The sequence below is a fragment of the Cryptomeria japonica genome, chromosome 8 (genome assembly GCF_030272615.1).
Source record: "Cryptomeria japonica chromosome 8, Sugi_1.0, whole genome shotgun sequence".
Taxonomy (NCBI): Eukaryota; Viridiplantae; Streptophyta; class Pinopsida; order Cupressales; family Cupressaceae; genus Cryptomeria; species Cryptomeria japonica.
This window is the reverse complement of record NC_081412.1, coordinates 350145340-350157541: the sequence shown is the minus strand read 5'-3', so window position 1 is coordinate 350157541 and position 12202 is coordinate 350145340. Positions and strand designations below refer to the sequence as shown.

Genomic DNA, 12202 nt, shown 5'->3' with positions numbered 1-12202 from the left:
GTATTATTGTGGATGGTTCCCATATTTTTCCATATATGATTCATACGTGTTTTTCACGTTTTGTATGCCCTATGACTTAAGTGAGTTTATATGCGCTATATGCATTCGCATATATACTTCCTGACTTAAAGTGTTTTCATGTGTGAGCTTCATGCTACTTAACTTAAGCAAATTCAAGTGTATACTCCATACTTTATGTACTACATGTATTTCACGTGTATGTTGCAAGCCTTGAGTGTATTTACCAGAGTTCCATGACTTGTGGCGAGTCACGCGAGTCAGCGGGCCGGGTGACCCTTGCCGGGTCACAGTGACCCTGACCCGAGCTCGAACGGGTCAGGGGGCGTGACTTGCTTGACTCGCCGCGAGTCAGTGAGTCACTCCCTGACTCGCCGAGTCCGAGGTTCGTGACTCGGCTGGGCAATGCATTTTGAGCGGTCATTTGTCATGTTTGGATAAGAATTGAATTTTCTAGGCTGGTCTCCCTACTCCAGGAAGTTTGTACATCTTGCCTTGGCACATGGGAGTTATAACAGGTCTGAAATCTGCTATTTGGTGGCTTATTGACATCAATCTTGGGTGCCTTATACTGCTGGTTAAGGTTCTATCATTGCTGGAGCAGATTTATATGAGTTTGGAGACTTGGAGGACCTTCATACCAATTGCCCTTAGCATTTGAATGCCTAGCAATGTTGTTTGAAACATTTCTGAGCAATCCTTTCATGTATTTGAAGACTATTCCAGGTCTGATTATGTTTTAAATCTGATTTATAATGCTACGTAAGAGTGTGATAAAATCATGGATTTTATATACATTGGACAACATTTATAACTTTATGTATCTATGTTTACTAATTCCTTCAGCTACAATTTACATTTCTACGCATGTGATGGATGTATGTTTATGTATGTGATCAAATTAGCTTCTATTTGATGATGTTATAGTGTCTTTAAGCTTAATTCAATAATGGGTGTATGAAACAAGTTTTAAATCGTTAAAAATCTCTAAAGTTCAAGGGTTTTCTTATTTTGCCGAGTCGTTGCCGAGTCCGAGCCGAGTCAGCCTCGCCGAGTCAGAGCCGAGTACAAGTCTGGGAACTTTGGTATTTACTTATATTACACATATGCTTCACACCTTGTGTTTATTCATGTGCATACTCCATGTTTTACATAGACGCTTCTTGCCTCATATGCTTTGGATTTACACCTAGTGTGTATTCATATGTATGACTCATGTCTCATGTGTTCATGTGTATGCTCGATGTATTCGGTTTGTGCATAGAGTGTTTACTCTATATGTTTTCATATACATGCTTTGCACCTCCATGTGACGTGTACACTTCAAGTTTTACATGTATTTGTGAATATTGCTACATACATTACTTATGTCTATGCTTCAAGACTTCCATGTATACTTCAAGCCTTGCATGTATTTACATAACTTTGTGTGTATTACTTCATACCCTCCCTGTCTTACATACTTTTAATGCCTCATGCTTCATTCATTGCATGCATTCATGTGTATTAAATGTATTCAAGCTTCATGCCTCATTACCTTACATGTATTGTGTGCATACTTCATGTATGCTTCGTGTCTTTATGTATACCTTGTGTTTTATAAGGAGATGACTCAGTTGAGAAAATTGTCAATTGCTTGAGGACAAGCAATTTCGGGAAGGGCGGACTGTCATGTTTCCCCCCTTGATCATTATTTATATTTTAAATGAAATAATTACTATTATTAATTAATATATTTAAGGTCTTAATAAATCCTATGGAATTTTATAGTTAAAGTCTTAATAAATCCTCATCTGATTAATGCCTTAGAAACACATAAAGGAATGCAATTAACATTCATGAGGAGCCACGAACAAAGAAAGGATATGTCTATTCAGAGTGAAGTAATGCCACTGATCTACTTTATGAAATATTTAATTAATCCATACTCAAATCAGAAATGGGGGGGATTGGGTCTAGTCTTTTATTTGTATCCTAACGGATCTGCTCTCTTGAGCGATCATTGCCTTTGGCAGTCCAGTTGGAAGGATATCTGAGAATAGGAGATAAGGGATATACGGCAGGGAATAGGAGAGAGTATCAGATCAGATATGAACTATTATTAAGTTACAGGCAGTAACATCCTTGTTCTCAGTGGTATGCATAGGGGATATGCTTAATACGTATGCCTAATAAATGAAGCCTAGTAATGTCTGAATGCAGATTAATATAGACTGCAATACATATGAGTCATGTTTAATTTTATATATAATGTCAGACCAGATCTGATGCATGTCAGATCTGTCTGCCTTTACAGTCACAAATATACTAATAACTAATATTTTAAGTCAGTAGTGGTATTAATGATTTATACAAGAGGTAATTACTAAATACATTAATAATTGATAATATAATTTTAATTTATTTATGTATATATATGTATATAGAGGATAATTACATTAATATATACACGAGAATAAATTAGTAATTCATTATGAAGATTAAAGGTACACAGTACTTAACCAGATTTACAATGATATAAATACATCAAAAATAAATAAATGAATTCATCACAGAACATGACCACCAATTAATTTAATACATCAAATAAGAGTTAATCAATTATACAAATTAGAGGTTCATAAATGAACAATTGATAAACAAAATGTTCTAAACTATCCTAAACGATAATCAGTTCTATATTTCTTGTTTCCCCAAGGGAGATGGGTGCTGCTAGGGAAGGGCAAAATAAAACCACTTCAATAGGAAGCCCCAAGGGTGAAAGGACTCCTCCTGAATTCTGGGCTGCAGGCCCCAAAGGTGAATAAACTGAGTCCCGGTAATCTGGGTTACATTAGAAGGTGGTGTCAAGCACCCCAGGCAGCCAAGCCCTCTTCTGGGAATAGGGTCAGATTGGTTTGGGTTTAGGCATGGTTTTTAATGGCATCATAAGTTATATTACAAAGAATTAGTTAGTTATGCTCAATGAATAGTCATATAAGGTAGTAACATAGATGTGGCTCTTGGGAATTGATTGTATATATAGGGGACATTACAGACCATTTGGGTATGAGCAAAAAGGAACTCAAGAAAACAGAAAAGCATTCAAGGTGAGTACAAAGCATCTCCTAGGAAAGGGCATAAATCCAAAGAAACTTGCAACCCAAAGTGTAATTTGTGTCAGAGGAAGAAGACAAGGGATGTGAAGAAGCTTCCGTAGGGTGTTACTTTTGCCATAGGGAAAGGGCACATCATTGTACAATAATGGCAAGTACACCCTTGTAAAATCTGTGGTTTGAGAAATCATAGTGAGGCCATGTACTATGTATATGAGGATGAATTCCAACAAGAAACAGCCAAAGAACACCAAGAAGGACAGTAAGATGACTAAGAAGCAGTGATCAAATGGTCATTGGAAAAGGAAGGACAGTTCGTTCAACAGGAGAAAGAAGGAGATGGAAAAATGATTATGCAAAGGTTACATACTCAAAAGGAGCAACACAAAGAATAGTGGCTTCTCGAGGCTAAGAGATTGCACTTGGATGGATGTAAGGATGAGGAGTTAAAAAAATGTCTTAAAATGTTGTGCAGGTGGTTTTCCTTCTAGTTACCATGATGTATTGGCTGGACAGATGTAAGGATGAGGAGTTCAGAAACCAGTGAAGCATGGTTCACATCAGCAAGGACATATTAAAGCCAACTTTTGGTTGATGCTTGCTTTATGGTGCAAGGCAAAATGGCAACTCCATAAGATGAAGGATTCTCCTCTTTACCAATAATGTTCAGGTTTTTGAGTATCAAAAGCTCCCTATTTATGAAGGCATGATCCAAAACTCAGTTTGGTCATTCATATTTGGAAGGTCCCAAAGTCGAGCAATTACTGAGTGGGCAGGGTTAGTACTGCTAGAGTCAATAATACTAGTGCCATAATTGTCTTGATATTATAGGTGTGACTTGTGAAAGTTTTAATGTTTATGAAGCTGTTGCAAATGTTCTATAACATGTTGCAGGTGTTCGGAAAGGTGCTGTAAGTGTCTTGAAAGTTGTAGGTGTTCAATAGGCTAGTCCAAGATCAATAACAAGGTCGTGAGTGCTTGGTGGTTTTTCAAGTGACGGGGGGATAGTGTCACCATCGATTAGAGAACTTTATTGTACTAGTCAATTATTTGGGGCAATAATATTGCTTGAAGAAATGTTGAAAGTTAGCTGATTGGCTAGGAAGGTATTATCAAGTGTCATAAACTTGGCAAGAGGGCCATGATGATGTTATAGGATGATCTAAACATCATCATGATATTGAAGACTGTGCTCAAGTCTATGTGGAACTAGATATGCATCATGGCAGAACAGAATGACGTGACAAAAGAGAAAAGTTGGATGGCATTAGGGAAGTTGAAGGAATGGAAGTGTTTGTCCCATCTAGTTGCAGTTACCCATGCACGTCAATTGACATGGGCTTTTATCATCAGGTAAGCAGTTGTCCATCTCTCAAAGAAGGCAGCAATATTTCATTTGGCTAGAGGGCTATTTGTTTTCATGAGTGGATAGAAATGAGGAAAAGGTAGCAACAAGTATGAGAGGTAGAGACAGTGAGAGACAAAGGGTGTAAATCCAAACAGAGAGGTAGTGGATATAGAAGAATCTCTCTCCAATGGACAATATTAGAGAATGCCGTTGTAATGTGACCGCTGCAAATTGTTGTAGTAAAGCAGGCATTGGCAGATATACATGGCTCTAAGATTTCAGTTGACAAAGGTAGATCTTTGCAAACTCATTAGGCAATATTAAAAAATCTATAAACCACAGAATTAGTGGCATGAGAAGCCTAGCCCATTCATCCTAGAGTCTTCTACCCCTTAAAAGGTTTCTCTAGTGTTAATCTGCTACACCCTTAATCCTATAGTGTACATAGGTTTATAAGTAGTCAACTTGTGACTACCTTAATTCTTAATTAAATTATATGATGATTTATGGTGTCTTAAATAGGTAGTTAAGTCAGCCTGGATGGCATCCGAGAAATAAGCGTGGTAAATATAGGAGCAAGTGATTAGTTTATGATCATCATATTGTGAGTTGTCTTTCTTGGAGACTTTTGGAGATTTGTCCTCTCAAAGTGGCTTACAATTCTCAAGTATTATCAAGTATTTGTAACATATTTTCTATTGTGCAAGTTATTTCATTTCAAGTGGTATCAGAGCCTAGGTAGCATCCAAGGCCCAATATGGTATATATAGGAACTAATGGCTAATTTATGATCATCATATTGTGAATCGTGTTCTTCTTGAAAATTTTTGAAGGTTTGCCCCCTTGAATTGGCTTATTATTTTCAAGTATTTGCAGCATATTTCATATTATTTTCTTCTCTTTGTGCAAGTTATTTCATTACATAATCTGTGTTGCCATTGCATATGATTTTGCATGATTTTTTTGTCTTTACGCATTATTTTCAGTAGTACTTTTTACTTTTTCCAGTTTTTCCTTAAGCTAAACATGCATGTGCTATTGTAATTCATTTTGAGGCAGTTGTTTGGGTGCTTCTCACATTGAATTTATATTGCTGATGTGCTGAAGAGTAGTAGAGCTGCCCCAGTTAATGGATCACCTATTTGAAAGGGTCCAAAGATTGTGAAGACGCTCCAATCAAAGGAATCAATATTGTGAAGGTTGGCATCGACAAAGATAACCATCAAATCACACGTTGAGGACTGGATTCAATAGATTTGCACTTCTTACATGCTTTGTAAGATCCTTTAAACCAGTTTGTTTGAATGAAAATTACATTCTTCATCATTATCATCATCATCATCTAGGTTACCAGGTTCGGGCCTTGGAGCCCAGATGCGGATCCGGGTTCGCATCCGGTTCGCCCAAATTCATAAGCTAAAGTTTTATGTAATAATGATTTTTTTTTTTTATAAATTCAATTAAAAATTTCATTGATTATTATATATATTTATATAATATATATATATATATATATATAGACACACACACACATTGTTTCTGTAGTAAGGAACCCAAATCCCTTTTCAAAATTTTGTCAAAACCAGCGAACTGAGTTCTCGAATCTGAACCAGTGCCCAAATCCAAACTGGCAACTTAGATCAACATATTTTGTTATACAATGTTTTTTTTTATTGGTTGAAAACATCTTTGAAGGCTAGGGAAGAAAAAGAAGACCATTTAAGCAATTAGATGATTGGAAGAGGATTAGAAAGAAGTATTTCTATTTACAAGCTAAACAGGTGTATTTTGGGGTACAATATAATGAAGGAGCAATTAACTTCAACTTCAAGTAAGGTTAAGGCTAGATGAACAAGGTTTAGAGATTGATGTTTACTTAATTTGTCAGCATGTGGTTGCCAAGTTTGGATGAGGACTCAGCCATCTTCTTTGTTACTGTTATTGGCGTAAATTTCAATCTGTAAGGCTTCTTACTTATGATGATAATGATAAATGTGCTGTTTTGTATCAGATAGCAGTTTAGCAAAAGTAGAGATCTTAACACATTCACAAACAACATAAGAAAAATGTTCTTCCAGATCAGTACGAGCCAAATAGCCAGTTTAGCTAATACCTGAGCTACCAAAATATATTACGAAGACTGTATTATGGCACACCCTATTTAATACAACGGGTATTCTAATCAAATTTTGTGTATGTCATTTACAAAAAAGTTGCTTGTTAATGTCAAATCAATTAATGTGCTCATGTTTTAGCCTGAAACTTATCTCCATTTATGGTTTCTTGGTTGTCCTAGTCATTGACAAGTTGATGTTATCAATTTCCAGGTCTCAAGTTCACAGTTATATATGTTTTAGAAAAATAACAGTAATTCCATTTCAGCTTTCCTGAGATAAATAGAGACCAAATTGGTCCAGAATTCATTAAACAAAATTTAAATTACGATCAAGACGCAAGATATGACTGTAATGAATTGAAAAGCATTTAAGAAACAGAAATTTAAAGCTACTGATGGACATACTTTAAAAAGAATGCACAATCAAGCAATCATGATTCATACCTTTTGAACAACACCAACAGCTGCTTGTAATGGAGTGAGGTAATCATATGGAAGCTGAAGAGATCAACTATACAAAGTTACAAACTAACTAGTTATGGGAAAAACAACGAGACCTTCAAGTGATCTAGGAATTTGGTATAAGAAACAAATCTTTTATGCACTTGTAAATTGTCAAAAAGCAATTTTAAATCAGTATCAGAATCTAAAATACTAAAATAAGGATGATAAATAAAAATTTACCTACCTTCCCTGTGAGAAGCTCCCATAGAACAATTGCAAAACTGAAAACATCAACCTTTCGGTCATATGGTTTATGCTCTATAACCTTCATAAAGTCAAAGTGTAAAAAACTTAGTTTAAACTTCTGTAATTACATAGACTGCATTTTAATTATCATCTACAATTTGTTCTACAACCTCAATGGATAAAAAAATAAACAAGCAATAATGTATAGAACATACCACAAAAATGAAAAATACTACAAACCACATGTATAATTGCTCCTATGGATATGGGTGATAAACCATAAAAGTAAAACACTACACAAAAGTAACAGTGCTAGGGGAATGTGGGGACAAGGTTTCAGGGAAGACAGCATTTTCCCCAAATTTTGGGGACAGCGGAGGGATTGCTGCTAAAATTTAAAATAATATAAATAAACTAAAAGCAGTTAAAAATTCAAAAAATAAATAAAATGTGTCGCATTTGCAATGCCAATCCTCCCCCTCTTGAGCTTTTAGGGGTTTTCAACTATTTTTTCATTGATAAAGTTACCTTTTCTATTTTTATGCACCAAATGGAGCAGGCTGTCTAGTCATAAGAGGGGACATCCCCTCGAAGTCCCAAGATCTCCAGGACATCCAAAGCATTGGGGATGTCACCCAGACCCCAGAAATGAATCCCTATGGAACCCCGAAAAATAATGAGACATGCAAATATAACTACTCAAAAGTGAAAACTAAAATGTTGGAACAAAACACATTACAAGAAATCCTGCAGCACAAACCCTTGAACAAATACTTGGTTATAAACATCATTCAAATAGGAATTGACTCTTAAAATAGCTTGAATCTTAATCCATAGATTCATTCCTTGCATCATCCTTCACAATTTAATTGCAGCCAAACACTGAGATTAGAAATTTAGTCAGACAAAAAAATGAGCTTTAAACTAAGTATCAGATCTTCATCCTCCTTTTTGTTAAATTTAGAACCAGAAAGAACAAACTCAGAAAATTGAAAACAAGAATACACAAGAACACAAAAGTTATCCTGGGAAAACCCTCCACCTGAGGATGAAAAACCCAGCCACACCAAAGAATAAACTTTATTGAATGAGAAAATCTGATATGCAGCTCTTACACTTAATCAACAGTGATTGACATCACTTGAACTAGAACAGCATAAGCCAAAACTTCTGATAAATGACTTCTACAAAATACAATGATTGCACATCAATCATATGCACAATAATCAGACTGAGAAAACTGAAACTGCTGAAGATATCATGATTTAGACTTAATCACACTTAGACCTCGAAAGAAGGAAGTGTCCTGCTTAATTCTGTTGCAACCCCCAAAGCATAAGAAACACAGAAGCAATGAATAAAATCTGAGTGCACAACCGGAAAAGAATCAACCACACAACTCTGAGGCAAAACAAAATATATTTAAGAGAAGAGAAAACGAATTGAAATGACTCTTTGTAGTGGAAAGACGAAGAGACATCTGCTCAAAAAGAATCAACATTTCACCCGACATAACTCACGGTGTGGGAAGATGAAAAGACAAGCACGGAAGGAAAGATGACAGTTATAACACCGACAGCAATCCAGGTAGAAGACATGGCAGCCAGCTCATGCAAGATTCTCACGAAGATATAAGTTACACACACATAAGCGGAGCAGTTATCTTATAGACAGATAACCTTTCAACATACAACCGCTGGAGGAAATAAACCGCGAAGAACGATGACAGAGAAGCTTGCAACTGACGAATGCAAAATCGAAGATGATATTGCTGTTCGAATGAGAAACCATCAATGCATGAAGATGAGCTCTCTCGAAGCTATAAACTTCAACACTTTTCAACAACATTATATAACTGATGTAGAAAATTAAGAACATAGAAGCTTGGTTTTTCGTACAATGCAAATGAAAAACTCATTGCAAGAACGAACAAACAATATATGGTTAAGGTTCTACCAGTGCACCATGTCAATTATCTTGAAATGATCCTCCAGAAATGGCATTAATTGAATCTATGATTACAAACAAATTATTACGATCAAATAGATTAATCAAATAAATTTCACAAAACGCGGCATGATCTATTGACACAATGAAAGCAAGCAATCAAAGAAGTATATGCAATCTCTCAGAACAGCGAGGAACATATAGACATGCTATAAAATATTCTGTTGGGTCTTTTAGGTTGAAACACCTCCTTTCTTAGAGGGTTTTATGGGTGAGTGTTAGAGCGTAGGAAGGAACAACGAAGGAAAAAATTAAATTAGAGACTTCACCTCAGGAGCCATCCACCTATATGTTCCGGTTTCAGCAGTCATAACTCCACTCTGAGATTGCACCCGAGCAACTCCAAAATCAGCTATTTTAACAACCTGGGTGCATGAAGCCAAGAAGCAAATTTGCATTAGATAGTTGATTACATCACCAGAAATTTTTAGTACAGCAATATATAGAGATTATGCTTCTCTTTCATTTACTATTTCCACGACACTAACAATCCCAAATGGATGATCTATTAATAGGATGAGCACAAGTTCTGAGTAATGGAAATCACATGCATTCAGTCACGAAGCCTTATGGCAATAAGTTTCCACAAAAATGAAGCAATTTCAAATCTTTGCAGACAAAACATACCACAACCATGAGACACAATCTTAAGTAGCTCCCACAAAAATGCATCAAGGCAACACATTCAGCCTTATTTGGACAAAATCTGAGGTTCTATATTCATGGATGAAAACACGTAGTGAAATGTGGAATATACATAAACACTAAACAAACTGCACAACATACACATATTAAGTATATGGAAAAATCTCAAATGACGAAAGCATCATGAATTTGTAGTATTGATGCAAGAATATATACATTTGTACAAGAGAGAAAAAGTTATTATATTCAGCTTATCAGGTGAGGTGAATCCACATGCTCAAAATACAAGATAATAATAAGAATATGCAAGAAAAAACTCATTTTAGCTTTTTGATCCAGGAAACTACTAACAAGTAACAACTATACTCATGAGTATGCTCCAAAGTATGCCGAGTACTGGCGACTAACCCAATTATCATAATTTCTGAGCATTAACAGGTCATCCATAAGTTATTAAAATGTGGCAAGTACTAGCCCGAAGTTTCCACATGATTGTTATGCTCAGAATAGTTGTGAATCATACTAATGCGGTAGTAATCATTTTTGGAGATAGATGGTTGCCAACATGCCCCCAAAACCATCGGCCACTTCCAGTTGTTTCCCAATCACATCCCTATTACCCCTAGTACAAAATCAGTTCAATCATAATCAACTCTCTTACTTATTGCTCAACAGAAATACAAAACAAATAGTCATGTTAATTTAACTGACATATCTTTCCTCACAGCCTGAACTAGTTGAAAGAAACTAGAACATGCCTGGACAACATTTTGTTTCATGGAAACAGCGATATTACATAGACGTCGGCATCTTTACATTTTATGACACATTACTACAGTATGAGGTAGCCTACATCTAAACCAGAAGTTACCCTTCACCTAAGCTGTCATGTGCAGGGGGGTCCCATCCATCAAAGTCACCCTAGTGTCAAACCTGGCCCAAACACACCTCTGAGGGTTTGAATGCCTTGACAACATTTCACCAAATGATGCTTGGATAAAAATGAGATGTCCAGTACTACAGGCGTCACAAAATATCTTGTTCATTATAAAAAGACCAGAGCACAGCCACTGGGAGTTCTACATAATGCTGAGGTAAAGATCATGACAGCTAAGATTGTAGGAAGTTTTGACATTATTGAGATTATATTAGAGGATAATTACCCTGCATTATTGACCTTGGTGCTACATGAACAATGTAGATACAAGATTCAACAAAAGGTACATGAGTTTTGAAAATAGGAATATCAAGTAGTTATTCCCTCGGATACAAAACAAGGACCAGCATTTATCAAAACTGTGGAGGTGGGTTAGGATATAAGTTGCCAGTTCTGGTTTGGGCTTGGGTTCAGTTTGAGGGTTTTGTTCGCAGGTTTCATCAAAAAAATAAAATTTGGAGGTTGGGTTCGCTTTAGGTTCATCCAAACAAAGACATATATATATATAAAGAAGTAATCAAGTTCAAATACACCACTATACTAATAATCAAATAACATAGAAAAATACATCACCATATTAATAGTTAAACCTCAAATGTCATATATATTAAACTAAGATACCGGATTCTTCTATTTTAGCCTTCGTACAGGTACTGTTCGGGTATGGGTACGGCTTGGGTATGGCCCTTAGTACTTCCTAGGTTAGCTGTGAAGGACCCATAGAGAACCCAGGCACCCAGGAAGTACCAAGGGTCGTACCCAAGCATAGTTTCATAAATTAAAACCTCAGTTTCACTCTCACAACTTTGTGACAGCATTTTTTATCAGAATATTCCAGCAAGCAAGCGATTAAATATCATTTAAGTTGCATTTGTGAGCTATACATATGAACACCGATTAAATATCATTTAAGTTGCATTTGTGAGCTATACATATGAACACAAGGTTAGTAAATTTATATCAGCAAAACTGATATTGAATTCAATTGATTTACATTATGCATATGTAGAAACTGTTTGCTTATGTTATTGTTTTGTGAAATCACTTTCCTTGTGTTGTTAATGATTTGGCATTTTGTCCAATGTTTGAAAAATTGAAATTGAACGAGCTTCTGCACTTGACACAGATAGTGGTAGTGGCAATCCAGTTGATTATAATTCAAATAAAATTGAACCAAATGTTGATATTGAACTTGATGCTTCTGATGAAGAACATGAATATTAAAATCGATTATAATTTGAATTTTCATTGTGTAATAACATTTTCAGACTTGATTATTTTTATTTTTGAAAATTATGAATGAGGTATCAAAATATTCTATTTATTGACATTTATGGGCAATTATG

The 12202-nt window shown here is 35.6% G+C and overlaps 1 protein-coding gene across 1 annotated transcript in view; it reads right to left on the bottom strand.

Annotated features, from left to right (window-relative positions):
• Positions 1-12202, bottom strand: part of LOC131045345 (serine/threonine-protein kinase STY46) — a 261615-nt gene that overhangs the window by 14281 nt on the left and 235132 nt on the right. Inside the window, exons 12-14 of the mRNA XM_057978929.2 lie at positions 9544-9639; positions 7266-7346; positions 7022-7075 (exon numbers count right to left, since the gene is read on the bottom strand). Of these exons, the coding sequence (XP_057834912.1) occupies positions 7022-7075; positions 7266-7346; positions 9544-9639 (231 nt within the window). The remainder of the gene's footprint in view (positions 1-7021; positions 7076-7265; positions 7347-9543; positions 9640-12202) is intronic.